The following is a 23740-nucleotide window of genomic DNA, read 5'->3' as shown; positions in this document are numbered from 1 at the left end:
GAAAGAAAGGTGGGGGGAGAGTAAATCTGCAACCCTGCACAGCCCTGTCCCAGGACCTCATTGTGCTCTTTTTGCATATTGGAATTGGCACCCCAAAAAATGGATCTTGAGGGGATTGATAGTGGCCACCCACTATCAATCACCACTGTTGTCAGAAAGCTGCTTGGGGTCCTGTGAGCAGCAGTTTCTTTGTAGGTTCCATCCTGACATTCTGCTTTTCTGCTGCCTCATCCCAGGTTTTCCTGATCATACATCATGCGCCTCTGGTCAATTCCCTGGCCGAAGTTATTCTCAATGGAGACTTGTCGGTGTTTTTTTCAAAAGCTGAGCAAGACATCCAGAAGAGTTCGGTAAGTGAAAGGAGCATGTGCGCCTTTGCATCCACAACCCCAGGGGGCCCTGGGCCAGGGTTTGTGCACCTGTTTTTGTTTAGCAAGAATCTGAGCATGCAAGGGGGCTGCTTAACTTTTGCAGCTTGTGGTATGTAACAGGTGGCCAGGCCGCTTGCGTTTGGCAGACCTTGTTCTGTTTAAAAAAGAGAGAGAAGTGGGGAAATGTTGTGAGAATGTTGACCGGATCCTGTATGTGAACTGAAATATTAAATGGAGATAACAGTTACACATGAAAACAATCTTGTCTTCGCAGCACATTACCTCATGCTACGTCTCGCCCATTTTTCTTCAAGTAGGTTCTGTTACTAGGAAATCTGTGGTCAGAAGCTTCTGGCCTTTTTCTGCTGCAGCAGTTTTACTTCCACCAAAGCTGTTTTGCAGAATTTTCTCGGGCTTGAGGTTTTTTGTTTTAATTGATTTATTTTGAACTGCGTCTTTGTGTGGTTGGGGAAGGTGGAGGTTACGCAGGACTAAACATTGTCTTCTTCTTTTTTAAAAAAAATAGTTTTTCTATGTAAATGTAAGCGTTAAGAAAACCGAAATGTTCTATTGCTAATTCTGGATGTCCGTTTCCTATCAGGAGACGAGAGAAGAAAATGAAAAAAGATGCGCTCTGTACCTGCTTCACAATCCGGGAACTATATTGTGCACTGAGCAGCGTTTGTTAAGTAGGGCAGCGGAGCCCATCGGCCTCAGCCAGCACAGTCTGGAAGGTGCTGAGTTGGCCAGGACTGCAGTAGCAAAAGCCTTCATTTAGCAAAACAGAGAGTGGGCTTGCTGCTGTAGAACTGCAAGTGGGAATGGTGTGAAGTTGGACTATTAAGCACAGGGCTTCAATAAAGTCCTTCACCCATTTTCCTGATACAGTGGTGCCCCGCAAGACGAATGCCTCGCAAGACGGAAAACTTGCTAGACGAAAGAGTTTTCCGTTTTGGAGGTGCTTCGCAAAACGAATCTCCTATGGGCTTGCTTCGCAAGACGACAATGTCTTGCGAGTTCCTGCGGGGGTTTTTTCCTCCCCCCCTTTTTCTAAGCCACTAAGCTGCTTATCAGCTGATCCGATAAGCCGCTAATCCGCTCATCCGTCAATGGGCTTGCTTCACAAGACGAAAAAACCGCTAGACGAAGAGAATCACAGAACGGATTCTTTTCGTCTTGCGAGGCACCACTGTATATATTTTCTATATATCCTGGTGCATAATTGGAAGGGGTGAAGCTATGGCCCTGCAGAGACAAATGATGTAGCCCAGGGATGTCCAACAGGTTGATCATGATCTACCAGTCGATCCCTGGGAGGTTTTGGTAGATCACGGTCGATTGTTGGCTCCTCCATCCGGCCTCTCCCCGCCCTCTAGATTGCTATGCCGGAAGACGTAGTTCTCGCTGCGAGGCTGACTGTTTCATTAACGATCTCCTGGTGAACACCTTTTTTATTTATTTATTCCTTCGCCCTGATCCCCCTAAAAAACGGAATTTCTCTCCCTAAAAAAAGTTCAACAACTCTGACCTGAACACTCCCCCCCCAAAAAAAAACCTGGATGTTCCTCAGTAAAAAAAAGCTCAACAACTTAGACCTGAGTAGTTGTAGATCTACTGCCAGTTTTTAATTGTGTGAGTAGATCGCAGTCTCTTGGAAGTTGGCTGTCCCTGATGTATCCCATTTACTGCATATTACTGCAGTTGCACTCAGTACTGTGTGGGCGCCTTTGAAGATGACTCAGAAACTTCAGCTGGTCTTTGGGGCCCCCCCCGATTGTTCACTGGAGGCTCAGGTGGCTGAGAGTTCCTCTTTCCAGATTTGGACCCTTTTGCACAGAGATGGCTTGGCCTCTGTTTTCAATGCTCATGTAGTATCCAGAGCGGATTGTTGCAATGTACTCATGCACTCTACTTGGGGCTGCCCTTGAAGGTGACTCGGTGGTCAAAAATGCTCAGCCAGATTACTGGCTACGGTTCCATTTAGAACCCACGTAATCCCCGTTTGAAAACAGCCGTAATGCTTTCGAGTCAGTCCCTGGGACTATTTTAAGGTGCTCACATAATATTTAAAGCATGAAACGACATAGGCCCCAAATATCTGAAAGACCACCTCCTTTCCTACAGGCCCCGTTGGCTGTTAAGATCAACAGAGGGGGACCTCTCAGCAGCTGCACTGTCCTCAGATGTTTGGTGTGTGTATGATCAAGCAGAGGGTATTATTTTTGGCAGCCCCAAAGATGTGCAACTCCCTCCACACTTTCACTGTATTCATTGAATACTGAAAATGCATCTCTTTACCTACAGCTCACTTGAGCTGTATATTTGTAGGACCCACCCTCTTCTTTTTGTGATTGCAAGGGTTGAAGTTTGGGGAATTTACAATAACAACAGCAGCAGATGCCCCCACCTCCCCCCAAAAGCTGTTTGCCTCCAAATAAGAGAAAGTTGTCAGAAGAAAGAGTACAGCCCGGCTAATTTTGTGTTTGTGTGTGTTGTGAAACCTCTGTAGCAGGTGTGGGGAACCTCTGACTCTCCAGATGTTGTTGGATTGCAGCTCCCTTCATCTCTATAACTTTTGACTGCTGGCTGGGGCTGAACTGAGCTGGAATGAAGCAACATCTGGAGGATGACTGCTGTGCAGTTTTTGGCATTGATTCAGTGGGATGAAATGGAGCCATCCTCACTGTAAGAAAGCTTACTGCAGCTACAGGGGGTGGATGGGAGAGCAGAGAAGCAAGGAGCTAGCCCTGTCTTAACGAGAGTCTTCTGTTAGTGCAAAGGGGGTACGAGTGGCATTTACAAGCAAGGTGTCTGAGCAGCATAAGTAGTGAGCCTGGACATGAGAGGGAATGCGGTGTTAGGTACTGCATCTGTGTCTTCTTGGAGGTTTCTTCTTGAATCCTTTGTAGTGATAACAGTTTTGAGTCCAGTGGTAGAATCATTTCAGTCCAGTATATCTGAAGGAGCATCTCCACCCCCATCTTTCTACCTGGACACTGAGGTCCAGTGCCGAGGGCCTTCTGGCGGTTCCCTCACTGCGAGAAGCCAAGTTAGAGGGAACCAGGCAGAGGGCCTTCTCGGTAGTGGCAGCCATGGAACGCCCTCCCACCAGATGTCAAAGAGAACAACAACTACCAGACTTTTAGAAGACATCTGAAGGCAGCCCTGTTTAGGGAAGCTTTTAATGTTTGATGCATTACTGTATTTTAATATTTTGTTGGAAGCCACCCAGAGTGGCTGGGGAAGCCCAGCCAGATGGGTGGGGTATAAATAAGAAATTATTACTATTACTATTATTATTATTGTCATCTGGAAGCTGCCTTACACTGAGTCAGACCATTGGTCCTTCTGGCTCAGTATTATTTACATGCACAGGTGTGGCTCTCCAGGGTTCTAGACTAAAGTCTTTTACTTGGAGATGTGGTAGGATTGAACTTGGCAACTTTTGCATGCACCCTTCTTTCCCCCTGTTTTTTTACACTACACAGGAGCAGCTTGAGAGCCACTATTTATCCCTATGAATAGAGGCACACATTTTATTTCGTTGTAATTCGCATAGCTTAGTGGTAGAGCACACTGGTGTGTAGAAAGCCCCATGTTCAACTCCAGTTAAGGAAATTTGGAGTAGCAATTTTATTTGTGATGCTGGAAAACCTCGGCCAGTGAGATTGGGCAGCAGATGTCTGTAGAAAAAACAGAACTCATGCATGCAACAACGTTTTTTAAAAATTGCATATGTATTTCAGTCAGGTGGAAGCTTGGTGAATTGCACCCGCAACTAGCTCTTTATTTTTCTTCTTCAGAGCAGCAATAACTGTTTTCTGGTTTTGCTTGAAGTGTTCAGGTGTTACAGAGGAGCGTGCTTGCCTTGCTATGAGATGTTTCAGAAACCTGAGAAGTGTGATTGTGTTCCCAGCAAGGGGAGGTGGCACGATGGGGTGGTCTCGCTGCCTTGCGGTTGTCTTGGGTCAGTGAGTCATGTGCTTTCACAATATACACCGCATGACGTGAGGCAGAAGTCACATTCGGCACTTACCTTCCTTCCTGTCAGAATGGTTTCCACTTGCTTCCTGCCCGAATCGGATGTGGCTGGTTCCTGCTGCTTTCTGCTTAGCCTACTTTCTCTCCTTCCTGTAACCTAGAGGTGGTACTTAGCTTGCATGGTTTGATTTCTTATTTTCCTAGCAGGCGTCCCAGCCCAAATGTTAAAAATGCATGTTTTGGTTATACAGTGGTACCTCGGGTTACAGACGCTTCAGGTTACAGACGCTTCAGGTTACAGACTCAGCTTACCCAGAAATAGTACCTCGGGTTAAGAACTTTGCTTCTGGATGAGAACAGAAATCGTGTGGTGGCGGCGCAGCAGCAGCGGGAGGCCCCATTAGCTAAAGTGGTACCTCAGGTTAAGAACAGTTTCAGGTTAAGAACAGACCTCCGGAATGAATTAAGTTCTTAACCTGAGGTACCACTGTAATACACTATTCATTTTGTAGGCGGAATTCAGACTTTGCTTGAAACAAAACACAGCCGAGGTTAAGGGGAAACGCCAGCTGCATTTGAACATCATGCTAAACTGCAGATAGAAGAGGTAGTCAGCTGCATTTAGTTTTGCTTTCTGGCTGGTTTCAAAACAAGCCAACTTCAAACCATGGGCTGTGAAACTGGCTTGTTAAACTTAACTGCATTTGTTGTGAACCACAATCCACAGTCTGGACCACCTAACAAGCTGAGACTCACAGAAAGCATAGCTAAGTGCTCATCAGGGATGGGGCGCACATGAGCCCAGGGGTAAGGCTATCAGTAGCTACTAGCCACAATGGCTATGTTTTACCCCCAGTGATGGAGGCTGTGTATCTCTGAATACCAGTTACTCCTTTAGACGTTGCATGGAAAGAAGCAATAGGCAGCTGCTGGATCTCAAAATTCCCTCGTCTAACCCTTGACTCCATGCTTCAGGTAAGGAGCAAGTCGCCTAAGTGCTACCACACCTCGCTGTTTTGGACTAGGAAACCTTTTTTGGTTCCAGTTGAAGTTCTAGACACAGGATGTTTCCAGATGACCTGTTCATTGAGCATTCATTCTGATGTGCTTGCAGGGCGGCTAGATGACGTCGTGTTAGAGTTATGGCACATTTCCCAGTGCATTTTTCTGTAACTTTCCCTATCACACAAGTCTGATATTTAGGGGAAGCAGGTTTGTTGCTCAAAACCTCCCAATCAGCTCTCAAGCATTCCACCTGAATTTGCTGGTATGTGATTGAACTCACCCAGAAATAATGGCAGCCTGGATGTGTCCACAGTGCGAATTCTGGCATGGTAATGGTTTTCCCCAAGCCGAAGTTGGGCCGCTTACATGTTGCTGTGTGGCTCTGTAAGGAAACACCTGGAGTTGCTTTGCCTCCTGCTAAAGAGTAACACTTACCTTTGTCAAACATTTTAGCTCAAGACTGGCATCAGATGCTTCATTAAACCTACGGAGACCTTAGAGAGATCCCTGGAAATTAATAAGCATAAGGGCAAGAAGAGGCTGCAGAAGAGGCCTAATTATAAGAACGTTGGGGAGGATGAAGAGGAAGAGAGGGGGCCAGAGGACGCCCAAGAAGGCACAGAGGGCCTGTCCAAAGGCATCAAGCCCACTGGGGAGAGTGAAGGTAAGCGTGCCAGTAAATGAAAACCACAACCAGTAATTCACCAATTCCTACTGGGGGTTTATCTTGTGCACATTGGAGATACATTGTGTGGCTTGATTTGCAATGGATGATTCTTCTCTGGAGCACAGAACTTGTTTCCCACACTTGGTTAATTTTGGGTTTGTTAACTCCCTATTATTTTGTCTCATGACCTGAATACTGTCAGTTGACCCTAATAAAGAGAATGCACCTTGGTAGCTCAGTCAGTAGAGCATATGACTCTTAATCTCAAAGTTGTGGGTTCAAGCCCCATGTTGAGCAAAAGATTCCTGCATTGCAGGGAGTTGGACTAGATGCCTCTTGTGCTCCCTTTTAATTCTAATATTCTATGACGGATTGCCTTGTGACCAATGCTCGATATGGAATTGTGCCTCAAGCACCCTTTGTTTATTGCTTGTAACACTTTTGTGAATCATCTAAGTTGAAACATTCTCTTGCAGAGCTATAAAAGGTAACATACAATTCACCTTTTGTTTTCTGTACCTCTATGTAAGGTGAAGTGACGTTGTACATGGTCTACTTTCCTTCTGCCTACCCCTCCTCTCTCTTTTATTAAAAAAACCTAGAATCCCTGTGAGCCATCATCATGCGTTAAGTTTATAAATCAGTAGTTAATAGGACCTCTTCACTGTTAAGATGTAACAACTCTGTTCTAAGTGACCCTGAGTGCTCTTCCTTGAAAAAAGCATTATCAGACCAGACCAGCAGCCTTTGCAAGAATTCCAATGGGCAATGGATGAGCCATTAACTTCTGACTACCCCTGTACCTTCTAACAAGTACAATCCCCTTGAAATGTTTCTAAATGAGCTGCTGTTTCTCCACAGAAATCGAGATGGTCATCATGGACCGATGCCAGTTGTCTGTCACTGAGCAAAACATCACGGATGAGGAAAAGAGCGCAGCCGCTTCCGAAATGTCAAACTGGAACAGGTACGGGAGGAGATTTGACACTGTCAGATAAGCTCCTACCTGAACACTAGGTTCTCCCAATGATGCTGGGATGCCCAGCTTCCACCATCTCTCACTCTGGGCCATTCTGGCTGGGGCTGATGGGAGTCGGAGTACCACTTGTAATTATCTTTCTTGCTTTTCCTCCCTCTACCAAGCCGCTATTTTAGCTAGTGCCGCAGCTGAAGGCCAACTTGAGGCCCACGTAATGTCCAGCACACCTTCCAGTTTGAAGTGCTGCCTCTTGCATTTAAGCAGCCTGGTGGTGTTAAGCGACACTGCTGAGTCTCTGAATGGAGCAGTTCAGTCCCCTTCCTGGGAAATCTACGCAGTGGGGAACCTCTCCTCTTGCCCTTTGTAAAAGCATTGTGTACATTGAGGGTGTGCTTTAGTTATAATTACCCAGAAGCTGTATGCCAGCTCCCTCGGCCAGTAAAGCGAGATGAGCGCCGCAACCCCAGAGTCGTCTGTGACTGGACATAATGGTCAGGGGTCCCTTTACCTGATACATGGCTGCTGGAATGTTCCCCTCACAAACACTCATCACCCCCTTTCTTCCAGGCCTTTCCTTGAGATGGTGTATAATGCCCTGGAATGTGCTGAATTTGATTACTACGCTCTCTTTGTGCTGTGCCTCCTGTACGCCATGTCTCATAACAAAGGTAAGACTGAGCCCAAGAGTGGGGTTTCAACTTCCATCAGCTCTTGCCAGCATGGCCAACCCTTGGAGTGTGATTGGAACTGTAGGCCAGCCTTTTCAGGGGTGTTGTAAAAAGCTCATGATCTGGGTTTGGCCATGAAGAATTGGTCAAAGCTGGCACTTTTAATTGGACTTGGAAACTGATTGGCAGCCAGTGCAGTTGGGCCAGGATCAGTGTAATAGGCTCAGCCCGTCTTGCCCCAGTGAGCAAGCTGGTTGCTGAATTCTGCACCAGCTGAAGTTTCTGAACCGTCTTCAGAGGCAGCCCAGCATTGCAGTTATCTAACCTCAATGTTACTAGAGCATAGGCGGCAGATGTTAGTCTATCCCTGTCCTGATAGGAGTGCAGCTGGGCCACCAGCCCAAGCTGATGGAAGGCACTCTGCGCTGCCGAGGCCACTTGGGCCTCGAGGGACAGCAAAGGATCCAGGAGCACTCCTGCCACTTTTTAGAGGGGGTGTAACCTCGCCACTAACAGTGCCTCAGCCTTATCTGAATTGAGCTTCAGTTTGTCGGCTCTCATCCAGTCCATTACCGAGGCAAGACAACAGTTCAGCACCTCCACTGCCACACCTGCAGGCGTAAAGAAGAAGTAGAACTGTGTGTCATCGGCATTTTGCAGACAATGTAGAGTGTCAAGAACACCTGAACCCACATACTGTTGTGTCAAACCCACGGATCCATCTAGCTCAGTACTCTCTAGGACAGTAATAGAGAGTCTGTGGCCCTCTAAATGCCTTTGGACTTCCAAATGCTCATCAGGCACAGCCAGTTTGGTCTGTGGCCAAGGATGAAGGGAGTTGTAGTCCCCACAACACTAAAAGGATCACGGGTTCTCCATTCTGGGTCTGGTGGCTTCTCTTTGAGAGGTCTTTTACTCCTCAATCACGACCTGAGATCCTTTTTCATTGGAGACGTCTGCTGTGGAACCACAGGGTTGGCTTCCTTGGGGGACCCTTGTTGGACTATATCTTCTGTCACCAGGCTTTGGCCATGGTGGGGCTAATGAAAGCTGGGATCCAAAAATCAGCCAGCAAAACACATGTCCTCTGAGCTGTGTATTGTCCTCCACAGATGGGGAGGGGCTGGCTTGATCTAATCCAGACTTTAGCTTTAGAATTCATGGTAAGTCCCAAGCTTTTGTGTGGTGAAGAGTGGTTTTGTGTGTATAGTGGATTTTAAAAATCCCTGGGAATCTATGACATAATCTGTTCTTGCTTACATTTTCCCCAGGGATATTATTTACAGAGTATCGTGGTAGTTGAGCTGCAGAAAAAACAGTAGAATTTTCAGAACAGTGTAATACTCTTTTCTTGTGGGTGACCCTCTCCTGATTTTATTTAAATAAACATATGTATAAAACATCAGTTTCACTTCATAGGTGTTCTTAAGATTGGAGCAGCCAGTCCCTCATTTGTGCAGTGTAGGTTGAAAATGATTTTACTGGCAATGCTTGGCCAGTTGAGTTCAGGGTTGGTAGGCATTAAATGGAGAGGAGCAAATTGTCCTGCTTTCATGACGGAAAGATTTCTTTGGCTATGTATAACTACGACAATCAGCTTTTTGTGCACAGGGCTTAAATATTACAAAAGGTTCTTACTGTACCATGCATTGTCAAGCAAGGATGGCATTTTGAGACAGCCTCTTCTGAGAAATTGGCTTGCTGCGTTACAGGAACAGCTTGCTATATTATCTGGCTTTAAATTACTTGGAGGCACAAACAAGCCAGTAGTTCCTTCTGTCAGCTCCATTCCCCAAATTTGTGCATGCCTACGTGCTGTGCTGCAATGGTTGTCAACCTCTTTAGGTTTCAGGACTCAATTTTCACCCCAGCCTTCTGCACAACACCCCCTATCCCTGTTACATCTGTCTGTCTGTCTTCTGCTTCTTTCTCACTCACCTTTCCTGATCAGGTTCCAGCCTCCATCCCCATTTTTCTGTTTGCCCTCCCTTATCTTGTCACTTTAAAAATAAATCAATACAAGAAACAGTGCTTATGCCCCCAGCAGTGTTAGAAACTCAGATATATAAGCTAGGTGCCAAATGGCTCCTTAAACCAGGGTTACAGTTGGCAAAACCGAATGTCTCGTTGCCATTTTGGGGCCACACTGCTCGAAAGTCGTATTTTTCAAGGTGACTTTTTGGCTTCTGAAATTCATTCTGTTTGTGCAGATAAAATATAACAGGTAGGATTCTACAGTCAAGATCCAAGGATCCCCTGGTATGCACCTCCAGATGGTGTAGACGTCAGGCGCCATCCTGGTGCCCGCACATTGTCACTTGGTCGCAAGTGGCCGATAGGCAGGTGCAGAATGTGCATGGCGAATATCAAACGTTGGCCCTCAAGTGTGACTCACCTGAAGTTGGCCTACAACCCATCATTGCAGCCTTGCTTAACCTTGTGTCCTGCAGACATCAGACTCCAGCTCCCATCAGCACCAGCTGGCACAGTCAATAACCAGCTGGGAGTTGTAGCTCATCAACTTCCGGTTGGGAAATGAACATAAGGAACTGCAAGGAATAGCCATGGTTGATTCTTTCTTTCCTTGTTGTGTTTCTGCAAGGAGTGGAGAACCTTCTGGAGCAAGAAGGCTCACTGGCTGCAATCAAAGCAGCTCCGCTGGGAAGGGAAGATTAGGTGGGGTTGTTGGTGAGGGGCAGGGTGATATCAACAGCCTCACCTAGCAAGGGAAGGGAGGAGGCTGGAGAGGCAGCAAGGTGGGCTGTGCAAGAGGACAGCCAAAGAGGTAGGAGCACCCCTGAAAAAAGGAGGTTGGTGGGGGTTCCAGGAAGCTCCCATGCCTGCTAGGTAAGAGCCCAGAACTCTCTTCAGCTTCACTCCAAAGCAGTGTCCTTAATGCCTAGTCAGGTTTCCCCTGAATGAAGGTGCAGCCACCTGGGGAAACCTAATCTGATGAAATTTGAGACACTAGAGGAAAAACAGGAGTTGGAAGTAGCCATACCAGAGCTTAGGACACCACAGTATTCCTATTAGAGAAAGGAGTGGTCTAGGGCAGGGGAACCCTTCTTTCTTAGGTTAGATGCTCTTCACTGCCTTAGGTTCCCTTTTTTGTGTGTGGCCTGCCTGTCTTTGAAATAACAGCAGCATCTCACCAAGGCTTTTATGTTGCGTTTGCCTTGTTCTGTCGAATACCAGCCTGCCGTGCTTAAGATCAACATATACTACTGACGGTGGGGGTGGATTCAAGGTGCCCTAACCTCTTGGTGTGTTGAAAAAACTAGTGGATCTTGAAATTGGATCAGGGAGGCCCAGATCTAACTGGCTACTCAGTTGTGAATCTCACTGGGTGCCCTTGCTCACCCACCTCCAACTCTTGTATATCCCTCACCCTCACTCCTTTTGCTGCATTGCTGGGTCAGGATAAAACAGGGTGATTCCCCGCGTACACCGCCACCCTGAGCTCTTTGCAGCAAAGGCTGAGATACAACTGTGATGAATCATCAAGGGTTAGACCTGATCAAGCTTGTTATGCTAGTGCCGGCATCCCCAAACTTGGCCCTCCAGATGTTTTGGGACTACAGTTCCCATCATCCCTGACCACTGGTCCTGTTAGCTAGGTATGATGGGAGTTGTAGTCCCAAAACATCTGGAGGGCCGAGCTTGGGGATGCCTGTGCTAGTGGATTCTCAAACCACATGCCCATAGGCTCGTATCCAGCTAAGCCCTACTCACATTTGACCCATTGCAGTTAATGGGCCTCAGTTAGTCATGTCTGTTAACTTCAGCTTTGAGTAGGGCTAGCAGTTGGCTGCAACCCATAGACTCTGTCATGGAACTGCTACATATACTATATGATATAAACAAGCAAAGTTGTCTGTCTAGGTTCCAGCCCTGCAGCTAGACTGGACTGAAGACCTATAAACCCCAGACGATTATCTCCATTCACAAGTCTTGTCATGTTACTCAAAGTTTATACGTAGATCTTCGGATAGATGAGTGAGAGCCTAGCCTTATATCATATGTAATGCCAGAATCATTCCTAAATGCAGGGAAAGAGATGCTTCCCGCTTAGCAGTTGGATTAACATACTATTTTAGTGAGCTGCAAACAAGCGTCTTGATACGTTGAAACCAGTCTTTGGCCCCCATCTGCACCATGCATTTAATAATAATAATAAATTTTTATTTATACCCTGCCCTTCCCGGTTCAGAAAACCAGGCTCAGGGCGGCCAACAACAAATTTAAAACACTTAATTGATGCAACGAAAAACAGCATAAAATACAGTATAAAATGCGAATAACAATAAATTCAGAATTCAAAAATCAGTTTAGGGGGAGTCTCATACCTCTTCAAGTAGTTGTGGCTCCTCCCAAATAATCCTGGGAACTGTAGTTTGTCAAGGGTGCTGAGAGTTGTTAGGAGGCCCCCTGTCCCCCCCCCCCGTACAGGTCCAGTTTCCAGAGTCCCCCGGGAAGAGGGATTAATTGTTAAAGCACTCCAGAATTTGTAGCCTTGTGAAGGGAATGGGGACTCCTAACATCTCTTAGCTCTTTTAACAAACTACAGTTCCCAGGATTTGGGGGACGCCATAGCTGTTTAAAGTGGTATGCTCCTGTTTTAAACGTATAGTTCAGATGGAGCCCTAGTGGAATATGCTTTACTCAGCCTTGAAGTCTTTACTAGAGCCTGGATAGCTCAGTTGGCTAGAGCATGGTGCTGATAATGCCAAGGTTGCAGGTTCGATCCCTGTATAGGACAGCTGAATATTTCTGCATTGCTGGGGTTGGACTAGATGATCCTCAGGGTTCCTTTTAACTCTACACTTCTATGTTCCCATGGTTGTATTGAGAGTTCTGATCAATCTTTGCTGGCCTAGCACAAGCCACCTTCCGCCTGTTGTGGGATTTCAACTTTCCTTCCAACTGGGTGAGATACTCTTTAGGGTTTGTTGCTGGGATCAAGACTTAGTTTGGGGGATGTGTTATCATTGCTTTTATCTGGCTTGCTAAAAGACCACCTGGGCGGGGGACAGGTGAGACCTGATCCACTCATTCTCCTTTTAAAAATAGTTGCTGACCGGGCAATCCCCATCAAGGCAGTTTTGTAACCCCGGCAGTGGTTACCAAGGTTGTTATCAAGATTTTGCTGTTGGGTGGTTGAATTGGTGATGTTGATCAGGGCATTTTGTGCCTCTAAAGACTTATGGGGAGCGCTGGGAGGATTTCAACTGCTTTTATCTTTTTGTTTCTCACTGCCTCCTCATCTTTCAAAATCTATGTGTGGGTAACTTGGGAAGCTGGTGCTTTCCCAAGGCCTGGCTGCCTTTCTTAATTACTGGCTTCTTGGTTCCTTGGAAGTGTGCTTTGGCAAACTGTCACATAGCTGCAATAAACACTTTTTCTGTCTTCAAAGGAATCGAGCCAGTGACGCTGGAGCGAATTCAGCTCTCGGCACTGGATGCTGAGGAGAAGACCTCGTACAATCATGTGCTCGCTGAGAGGCTCATCAGGATAATGAACTATGCTGCTCAGCCAGGTAGAGGGTTTTTGTCAATCTTCTTTTTTGTGCTAGCAAGTGCTGAAACCAAGAGTTTGCAAAGCACCATCCTTTGTGGACCAGAAGGGCTTTTGCTATAGGGTAGTCATTGTCGGCCTATTGCCCTCCAGGCATTTTAGAACTACAGCTCTCAGCAGGTTGGCAAAGACTCCTGTAGGACAAATTTGCAAGCCTAGAGCCTGCTTTGCTTTCAAGACAGGAACTCGGAAGCTGTGTTTGACGATGGAAGCATGAAGCAGCAAGCCAACGCCAAAGACATCTTCAAACAATGACCATAGCTCACATCAGCAGTAGCAGAGAACAAGAAGTCATTGACTCTCAGCCTCTTGAGGCAAAGTCTTCTTGTGGGAATGTAAAAAGATCAGTTGTTTAACAGAGGATGTTGCGGGCAGAATCCTACCAGAGCTCAAGGGGAGCAATTCCAGATACAGTGCAGCCACTTACAGCAAACGTCTCATTGAAAAGGGGTGTGTGTGTGTCTACAGCTTGCTTCTCCAAGTCCTGTATTGAGCAAGAAAGAATTTGGAATAGGCGGCAATGCTGACATCCCAGATCCTTTCTTCCTTGCGTCTTTTCAACGAGGCGTTTGCTATCTGCTGCCAAAGCAGAAAACAATTATGCAAAAGAAAAGATCTTGCAAGTTCAGCAAATTTGCATAATTTATACAGGCATGGGATTTATACAGCTTTGAGACTGTTGTTAACAGCATGGACCACACCAGAGGTTGGGGAGGAGTAAGCTGCCGCACTCCAACTATTGACAGACTCCAGCTGCCTTTATCCCCAGCCAGTGTGTCCAGTAATCAGGGCTGATGGGAGTTGGAGTCAGCAGCTGGAGGGCCAGGGGGTAGCTGCCCCTGCAATACACAAAGCACAGGTTTTGGGACTGCCTAGGCAGGTGATGAATCTAACCCCGAGCCTTGATATTCAGCATGGACATGAGATTCTCTCTCCCCTCTGCCAGGGAAGCTTCTAACTTTCATCGCATGGGGGAGCTCTGATCTCATGCCCTTCCAATTAGGTCATGAAAGGCTGACCTGGTTCACATGTAACACTAAACCAAACCATGGCTTAGTGGGAACACGCGGTGGGCGGTTCCTCTTGCCCCAGACAAACTCTGAGCTGTAACCAGAGGCTTTTGCCTTTCTGGCTTACAGCTCCGTGGTTTGCTTGGAAGAGAGACAAACCACGAGCCTGTCAAGCCAGCCCACAGCTTAGATCGCTGCAATGCAGAAGGAGTGGAGGAGGAGCAAAGCCGCCGTGATCTCCTCTCTGGGAACCAGCTTGTTCATGTGTTTGCATGGGTTGGCCTAGCATTATGTGGGAACTGAACCGTAGCCCTTTTGATATGCCCAGGTATCTCAGTGCTTTTCACTTGCGTTTGTAACCTGCTACCTTACTGTCTCAACTGCTGCTCTTTTACTTGCGTTAAAAATGGTTGAGAATGGCAAGGGGCAATATAAAATATTTAAATAATTGAAGTAAACACCTGTTGTTGTTAATAATAATGGCAACAACATTATTCGGCTAAAAGAGGCTCTCGGAGCTGCTCATAAATATCTGTGACAGTCCCAACCATCAGGTTCACGGTCTTAGGAGATACAGTCAAACCTCGGTTAATCCGTTCCGGAAGCCCGTTTGGCTTCCAAAAAGTTCAACAACCGAGGCACGGCTTCCAGTTGTTTGCAAGAGCTTCCTGCACTCAAGCGGAAGCCGCGTCAGATGTTTGGCTTCCGAAAAACATTCAAAAACCGGAGCATTTACTTCCAGGTTTTTGGTATTTCAGGAGCCGAAACGTTCCAAAACGGAGCCGTTCGAGAACCTAGGTTTGACTGTACAGTGGAACCTCGGTTTTCCAGCATCTCGGAAGCTGAACAATTCAGAACCCGAACGCTGAAAACCCAGAAGTAATTGCTTCTGTTTTCAAAAGTCCCTGGAAGTCAAACAGCTTCTGAGGCACGTTTTTCACCCCTCCCCCCGTTGACTTTGCAGCCAGCCCTTTGATCCTTGGTTTTCAAATGTTTTGGAAGTCGAACAGTCTTCTGGAACAGATTATGTTTGAAAACCAAGGTTCCACTGTACAACGGGGGGGGGGGAGAGATGAGGGGGGGAGAATGCGAAGGTGGAGTTAAAAGTTCTTAGTTGTAATGATCTCAGTGAATCTTTCTGTTAATCTCTAGAGAGCACGGCTTCTTTGGCCAAATTGTGGGTTTGGGTTTTGTTTGGACTAAGCTGGAAAGGCTTCCACACTACTGCAGAAGAGAAACAACAGTCAACAGTTCTTTCCCAGTTCTTTTCCAAGCTCCAGTGTTTGTTTGAGTGCAAGAAGTGTTTTGCATTTTGTACTTAAAACATGCCACAGTGCTGAGATACTTGAATTTGACTAGTGGTGCTAAAGCGCTGGCCTGTAAAGCTGTGACGTCAGCAACTTGATCTCAACAATGCAATGAAGTTTTTCCTAACTTTTTGCTGCTCTCCCCCTGCCCCCAACATACAGATGGGAAAATTCGCTTGGCTACATTGGAACTTGGCTGCTTGCTACTGAAGCAGCTGGTGATGTCCAAACATGGTAGAATTATAAAGGATGTTCACCTCGCCTGTTTGGAGGTGAGTGAGTTTGGACACCTTTCTCCTCTTGACTGCTGGTATGAAAGTGTCAAAAGTGCTCTGATTGCTAACAGTCCACCTTTATGAGTAGAACTCTGTCAGCACGCATAGTAAAAAGATGAAATGAAATTTCCAGAATATGTTCATTTTAAAAAAAATCTAAGACTTTTTTTTTTGCTAGCTGTTCTCTAAACCAGTGTCTGATTGGGCTGGAATCTATGCCTTAGTACAAGCAGAACTGAGAGCAAAGAGTTAGGAGTCGAAGAAAATGCTACAGCTCTGTCACCAGGGTGTGCCGAATCTGACTGCTTTGTTCCACATCATTCCATTGGTCTTTCTGGTCTCATCATGGTCTTGGGAAGGGAAGGGGTAATTTCCCAGTCCTGGGAAAATTTAATCAGTGATGCTAGGGATTGAGCCTGGGACTTACTTATTGTATTTATTAGATTTCTATACCGCCCTTCATCACAAGTTCTCAGGGCTGTTCACAAGATAAAAATACAGGGCAAAAGCACAAATAAAGAGTTAAAATGAAAACGACACAATATATGAACAGCAATATGTGGGCTGCCACTGGGTTACAGTTGCTATTGGTACATGTTAGCACCTCCTTCTTAATACGGGCAACCCCCCTGTTTACACATGTGCAACTGTGTGTACGCACATCGCACCAAACTCAGAAATGTAAACGTCACTGAAATGTTGCTAAAAGGGCAGAACGGGGTATTTGCAGGCTTTTTCGATATGTTTCAATTACCGTATTTTTTGCCCTATAGGACGCACTTTTTCCCCTCCAAAAATGAAGGGGAAATGTGTGTGCGTCCTATGGGGCGAATGCAGGCTTTCGCTGAAGCCTGGAGAGCGAGAGGGGTCGGTGCGCACCGACCCCTCTCGCTCTCCAGGCTTCAGGAAGCTATCCGCAAGCCTTGGGAGCCCATGGGAGTTCCCGCCGGGCTCTCTAAGCTTGCAGATAGCAGCCTGCATCCCGAAGCCTGGGGCATGCTGAGCAGCGCGCCCCGGGCTTCGGGCAGATATCCGCAAGCCTGGGGAGCCCGGCGGGAGTTCCCGCTGGGCTCCCTAGGCTTGCGGATAGCAGCCTATTCTGGGGGCTGGGGTGGGGGGAAGCTCGGGCTTCCCCCGCCCCAGCCCCGCGCCTGGGGGGGGGAATTATAAAAAAAATTCTTTATTCCCCCCCAAAAAAAACTAGGTGCACCCTATAGGGCGAAAAATACAGTACATGCAATTTCACTGATGCATGTGGTGCCTTGGAATGTAACCCCCACGTAAAGGTTGGGGGCTGAAGACGTTAGAACCTTTCTGAAGCAGTCTGGATTCTGCCCATCTCATCAGGTAGGGGTAGCTGACATGGCGCCCTCCATATCTTGTTGGACTCTAACTCTCGTCATCCCAATCATTGGCTGCACCGCCTAGGGCTGATGGGAATCCCGCCCCCACCAAGTTTGCCACCCCTGCACTGGAGAGTGCCGTGAGATGTCCTTCTCTTTCTTTTAACTGGCTTTCCAGTGGGGAAGCAATGGTATTGGGGAAAGACATTTGCTGCTTTTAAAGCCTTATTGAAAGCTGCCCGCCACAAAGTAGAACTGAGCCGTATCCTTTTCTTTCTAGGGCGCGAGAGAAGAAAGCGTTCACTTGGTGCGGCGTTTTTATAAGGTGCAGTATTCTCATGCTTTCCATGTTTCCCTAACCTCTGAATACAGGGGAAGATAGAGGGAGCCAGCAGGGAACCTTTTAAAGTACATGGTTGCCTTTTCGTAGCTTAATAAGAATAGAACCTAAGACATCACTTACTGGACAGGAATTACATGGTGCTTTCACCAGACTCTGGTAATGCCAACATGGTGGACTCCTCTAGAAAATGTTGGACTACAACTCCCATCATTACTGGCTATCGGCCATGTTGCTTGGTGCTAATGGGAGCTGTAGTTCATCAGGGCCTACAGAACACCATGATTAGTTATCCCAATCTAGACCAAGGGTGGGCAATTCTGAGGGCCAATGAGCCACGTATAGTCAACAACACCATCTCTGTCGCCTTTGAAGTCACCTCATGCTAGTAGAGTTGCTAGCAGGTTTCTACCATAAACTATACTGGTTTATGAGCACAAAACGGAAGTGCTGCCGCTGCCTTCAGCTAAGTTTTTCTGGCCCCTGAGATCCTACCTATTTTGGTGGTGGCGGCCAGTGACTGGGGTCCTTTTGCCGCTGCTGCTGCCTTGCATGTGAGTCGACCCTTAGCTGACTTCCTATTTAAAGGTCTGGAATAAACAGGAAGATCAGCAGAAACGGCCTCTTTGCCAGGCACTCAAGCCGTTTTGTGGCGATGACCCATTTCCAAAGCTGTTTTGTTTAATTGAGGCCAGGTGCCATGTTTTTCCACATGAGGCAAATCAAGCAAGGCACCCACCAGGCGTTTAGGAATTGCAGCCTTGACAGGGGGAGATAAACAGCTGGCAGCTTATCCAGATAAAGGGAGGCTGTAGCTCTTTTCATTCCTAGTTTGGTCAAAAGTGGTCCTTGAAGAATGTGGGTAAGGTGGGAAGTTTTAAGACCATCGTATAATGAGAAGCAGAGGGAATGTTTATGGAGGGGCAAATGCATTCCTCTTGTTTCCTTTTACAGGGCGAAGAAATTTTTCTGGATATGTTTGAAGATGAATACAGAAGCATGACTGTAAGTAATTCATGAGATGGCCGTGTGGATGGAGAGGAGCAAAAGGGAATGTTAACATGTCTCATCTTTAAAAGTACCACACTTTAAAATAATAATAATCTGGAGGCTAAACAATAATTGTGTGCACACATGTGTAGAAATGTTAAAATACTCAGAACTCATAGATTTATAATGTGTGAAGTTATCAAAATTCCACATCATTTGCTTATCATACATAACAACATCTTAGACAAGGCATGGAATATCAGCACAGTGGTAAATATGGCAAATTATCATTTGGTCTGACCTAACAGGCTTTACAAGATGGAAAAGTTCCATGTACACAATTTTTTGTTGTCTGACGTAGTATAGTTAGCTAGTTTTTAACTATTATTATTTTAATAGTTAGCTACTTTTTAACTATTATTATTTTAACAACCTTTCCGCAGGAAGAGGGTGGGGAAATAGTATTAAAGGTACAGTTGATTTTAAGGTTGCGCTTGGGTTTATGTCACATGTTAAGTGTGAAATTCCTTTCCCAGCTTAAGCCCATGAATGTCGAGTACTTGATGATGGATGCCTCCATTCTGCTGCCGCCAACAGGAACCCCTCTCACTGGGATTGACTTTGTGAAGAGGCTGCCCTGCGGAGATGTGGAAAGAACGCGGAGGGTGAGGTTTTTTTAATTCAGTACATTTTTATCCCCCTTTCCCTCCCTCAAATGTGCTCAGAGGTGTGGGTGTGTGGAGAAGCCTTCCCCAATCTGGTGCCCTTCAGGTGTCTGGGGCTGCAGTTCCCATCAGCCCAGGTGACTACTGTTTCGTAGAATTCTTCAGTGTGGTGGGAGGATATATAATTGCTTCAAAAACCCATCTTATTTCGAATGAATATATGTAAATGAAAATATCAAATGCTGTGGAACAGTGTTCATGTAATAATGAAGAATTCTACGAAAGAGTAGTCAATATCCGGAATCACTGTTCAGTGTTCGACATCATATTGGCTGAACGCACAAAGCTTCACAGCTTGTCTTTCATCGTACAAAGTCTGGTACCTCGCTTCATTTAAAGATTTTCAGAGACTTTTAGACTAAAGATTTCATTTTGGACTTGTTATGGTTTGAAGGAATTCTATAAAAGATTGTCTATTGAATATGTACATGGTCATCGTGTTGCCTAGACATTGCTGGCGTTCTCTTTGCAACACAGGGGTTTGTTTGTCACCTCTGCTTTCCAGCCTATCCTCTTAAGAGCTGGCATAGGGCAGAAAGGACTGTGGCTGCACTGCCCTTGGCATCCTTTCTTCCTGTAGAAGCTGCCATGGGGACAGGATCAAGGCAGCAAGCCTGTGTTCTCTTTCCCCCAGTAGTTTTGTTGTGTTTTTTGCAAGGCTTGGCTGGGAAAGAGCTAAGAGAGTGTTGGTAGCATTAGTCGCTGCCATGCCATGGAGTCCTGTTGATTAACCAGAAGGGAGAAAAGAAAGCCACACTTCTTACTCTCCTAGAAAGCCCCACATTTGCTACAAAATTTGGGAGCAACACATCCAGCTGTTCTGACATGGGTGTGTGTTGGGGTTGATGATTGCTGGCATTTGACTTTTTGGTGTAATCAGGCTGTAGATAAACAATAAGCCAGAGAGTTACAGAGGTGTCCTCACCACCACCTAGAGATCTTTAGAGAGGTTCCATGTTGCTCTTTGCACAACAGACAGGTTAAGCACACCATTTACATTTTCCAGTTGCTTCTTGACACCTCTCTGATAACATCGCCAGAAGCGAAGGGAGGATCTGGAGATGCTCTGAAAAAGAAAACTCTTCTGTTTGTCCTAGTAGGGTTTGTTTGTTTCTTAAGGTGTTTGCTGGATCAGCAAACCATGTTCTTCTGACTGTGAGGCTCCTGGTGAGCTGAACAACCTGTACTCAAATAACCTTCCGTTTGGAGCTCTAGCTAGGAAATTGATTTGTTTCATTTTCTGCAGAAAACACAATACCACATAGATGTGCTTGCTTCCGTTGTATTGATGGCACACTCCAGTTTAGGCCGCTTTCATCCTTTCAGCGTACATAGAATTGCTGTATCTTCAGGGAGGAAGAAATGAATTAGCGACAACATCTTTTTTTTCTTTTTGGTCTTGAGAACTTTCTTGGAAATACCAGCAATCAAGACGGCCTTTCTAAGCTCTTCTGTTTATTCTGCCTTGTCACTTCGAGACACAGGATGTATCTCTTATCTCGTTTGCTTGAACTTCTTGGAAAGCCAGGGACCCTTATTCCTAGAACAGAACTTTGATTCCTTTTGAGGCACTTCTGATTAGCTAGCAGAGTTGTTTTCTGAAGTTCAGAAACACTTTTTTTCTTCTTCTGTGTGAGCCTTGAGCCATTCCATCCTGATTTCCAAAGCTAATGCACTTATCTTTTAAAGCAGGCAAAGCTAGACCAGCTGTTTGAAGCTTTCTCCTTTTTTAATTGTTTTTATTCAAAATTAAAACAAAACATGTTATCCAAACATGTTATCCTTGTTTCCCCCCCTTTTTTTCCTCCCTCCCACACAAAACCCACCCGCCCCCACCCCCCAACTTCCCTCAGTTCCAGTCTTTGGTTTCTCTGAGACTGCTGTTTTCTGCATGTTACAAAGTTGTATAGATCCTCAAACTATTTAGCTGATGAAGCTTTCTCCTTTAATCTGTCATCTCTTTGTAGAAATAAGTGGTGGTGGTTACCTTCCTCTTCATGCCCCAAATTTGTTCTTAAAAACAAAGGTTGCATTCCAAGGATTCATTTCTCTCTCTCTCTCTCTCTCTCTCTCTCTCTCTATACACACACACACACACACACACACACACACACACACACACAGATACACACACATATATACATATACATATACATATACATATATATTGCATTTTGTCTATATAAAGCCACAAACCACTTCCTTCTTGTAGAGCCCTTTAGGGCTTATTGCTTTGACTAACACAGGTGAATGCTCCAGTTGCCCCCTTTCCTAAATAAAAATGAGCCTGGCCGAGGTTATTCAGGCTCAATTTATGATGCGAGGCTTTCACCAGAAGGTTCTCGGAAACTAGAATTGGTTTCAGAGGCAACCGCCAGGCCTCTTAGCTGCAGAAAAAACAAGGTTCAATTAAAGAAAACAAACAAACAGGTTCACTGGCTGCCAATGAATTTCCAGGCCAGTTCTAGATACTGCTGTTGATTTTCAGAGCCTTCTATATTATCTGGATACAGAAAGCATAAAAAACTACACTCTCCTGCAAAAAAATAGGGAACCTACTCATAGTTAAAGATATTCTCCGGAGTCCCTGTATCGGGTCCCTTCAGCAGACCCTTCAAGTAAGCCTCCTTTTTGGCCAGATGAAATCACCATTGGGTGATTATTTGCCGCCTCCTCTTCCACTGCTAGGGCTGCTAAAAAGAAATATTTATTTCCAGTAAAACAAAGCCAGAGTAAGGAGTGATTCTCCATTAGCCTTCACCTGGCAGGGCCTTGTCTAAGATGGGATAGCAGCAGTGCCCCATGATTCTGGTAAACGTTAGGGGGGGGGGAACTGGGACGGATGGTGGTAAGGAATCCCATTGCTCCCCATAGGTTGTACAGTGGCATTAAGATCTGTGTGCTATCAGCAAGCCCCACTTGCCTAGGGAACAACTGGAAGCTCATCCGATTGTTCCTCTGGAGCCACATCCTTACTTTGCCTCTCACATGTAGGGTGTCAGGTGTGGGGCAGGGGGACTTGGTATGGGGAAGATGTCCTCCGTGGCCAAATTGCCCACAGGCCAGAGGTCCCCACCCTAATCTAAGCCAGGTTTTGGTTTATTATTATTATTACCTTTAAAAAGAAAGAATCAGCTTTTCTCACTTGTGTTTTCAGGCAATCAGAGTCTTCTTCATGATGCGGTCCCTGTCGTTGCACCTCCAGGATGAGCCAGAGACTCAGCTGCCGTTGACGAGGGAGGAGGACTTAATTAAAACCGACGACGTCCTAGACTTGAGTGAGTAAACAGTGGCACTTGGAATGAGGACAAAAGTGCATTCTCCAAAGAAAGCCATTCAAAGCCTCAGGGAAAGAAAAATAAGGATTAACAAGACAGTGCTGAACTGGAATGCCTAGGCTTCTTGGTCCTGTTGGGGTTTGCTAAACCCCTCTTTTTCTCACTCAAAAAGGGAGAGAGGAGTTTTTGCAAGAATAACTTGAGTTCCCTGCTCTTCCAAAGACTGGGCCTTTGCAAAACTGCCCACAATGCATAATAAGATCCCTATGGTTTTCCTTTGTCCCAGAGAATGTTTGGAGCCTCCTAGATCAAGTGGTTGAGCTTAGAAGAGACTTGCAAATTTTTTTGGAGTGGGAACAAGTAAAGAATGTTGGGGGATCTCCACATCTCTTGACTCTTCTACTCCTAGTCTCCATCTACCTCCAAGAGCTTCTGGAGATGACCAGATTGTTGAAGGCTGTCCTATTATCATCCTGGCTGCCTAAGTTGGGTTCAGCGGTGATGCAAATGGCGAAGCAGTTCTTAAAGTGAGGGGTATCTGAGCTAGGTGAAGAGGGCTGGTTTCCCCTCACAAATGGGCAAGTAGGGGCATTTTTTATTTGTGAGGGTCTTTATCTTTGTTTTTGACGGGAGGGTTAAAAAAACCTGTTGCCAAAGTAACACTAACTGGAAGTCATGAATACCCAAAATAGCCATACGACATTCTGGTAATGCCCCACTCTTTTGTTATGAAAATAAATTGCGTTTGCTGGGAAATCTAGAGTCCTTGTTTCCATCTTGGCACATGCAATACATATTAATAGAAAATGTCAGTCATATTTGGTATTTCAAAGAATTAATCTTACTGTAATGGCTGTTCTAGGCAGTTGAGCCTTAAGTCAATTCATCTGGCCCTCCCTTGGCCGGCGACATTGAACAAGCCCAGCTGCTCCAGCTCACTTGAATAAAACAGAGATGTAGTTGTGAGAGATCTCAGTTCCACCCACCCCACTGCACAGGCTTCTGGAAGAGGCATTGGTACTCCCAATCAAAATAGCAGGATCTGTAGCCACAGTGAGCATGTGCTATTCCGAGATCAAAGTCTGCTGAAAGCTAAATTCCATGGATGATGTTACTCGCACCTGGAAGCCGACCCATTGAAATTAATGGATCTAGATAACATTGTAGGGTAGATAACTTGAGACCAGATTACCTAAGGGGTCAGCTTGCCCCTTATATCCCCGCTTG

The 23740-nt window shown here is 45.9% G+C and overlaps 1 protein-coding gene across 5 annotated transcripts in view; it reads left to right on the top strand.

Moving 5' to 3' along the window:
- CLEC16A (C-type lectin domain containing 16A) overlaps positions 1-23740 on the top strand; it is a 95978-nt gene that overhangs the window by 22729 nt on the left and 49509 nt on the right. For all 5 annotated transcript variants that reach the window (XR_014001900.1, XM_081169411.1, XM_081169412.1 and 2 more), the window contains exons 9-18: positions 237-350; positions 5811-6021; positions 6886-6991; positions 7571-7671; positions 13085-13207; positions 15725-15834; positions 17461-17505; positions 18475-18525; positions 19047-19175; positions 22393-22513. Coding sequence is in view for 4 of the 5 variants with exons in the window: in XM_081169411.1 (XP_081025537.1) it covers positions 237-350; positions 5811-6021; positions 6886-6991; positions 7571-7671; positions 13085-13207; positions 15725-15834; positions 17461-17505; positions 18475-18525; positions 19047-19175; positions 22393-22513 (1111 nt within the window). In the remaining variant the exon portion in view is untranslated. The remainder of the gene's footprint in view (positions 1-236; positions 351-5810; positions 6022-6885; positions 6992-7570; positions 7672-13084; positions 13208-15724; positions 15835-17460; positions 17506-18474; positions 18526-19046; positions 19176-22392; positions 22514-23740) is intronic.

This window comes from Podarcis bocagei (genome assembly GCF_964188305.1).
Source record: "Podarcis bocagei genome assembly, chromosome: 14".
Lineage (NCBI taxonomy): Eukaryota > Metazoa > Chordata > Lepidosauria > Squamata > Lacertidae > Podarcis > Podarcis bocagei.
The sequence above is the reverse complement of the archived record's forward strand: the minus strand, read 5'-3'. Positions and strand labels throughout refer to the sequence as shown.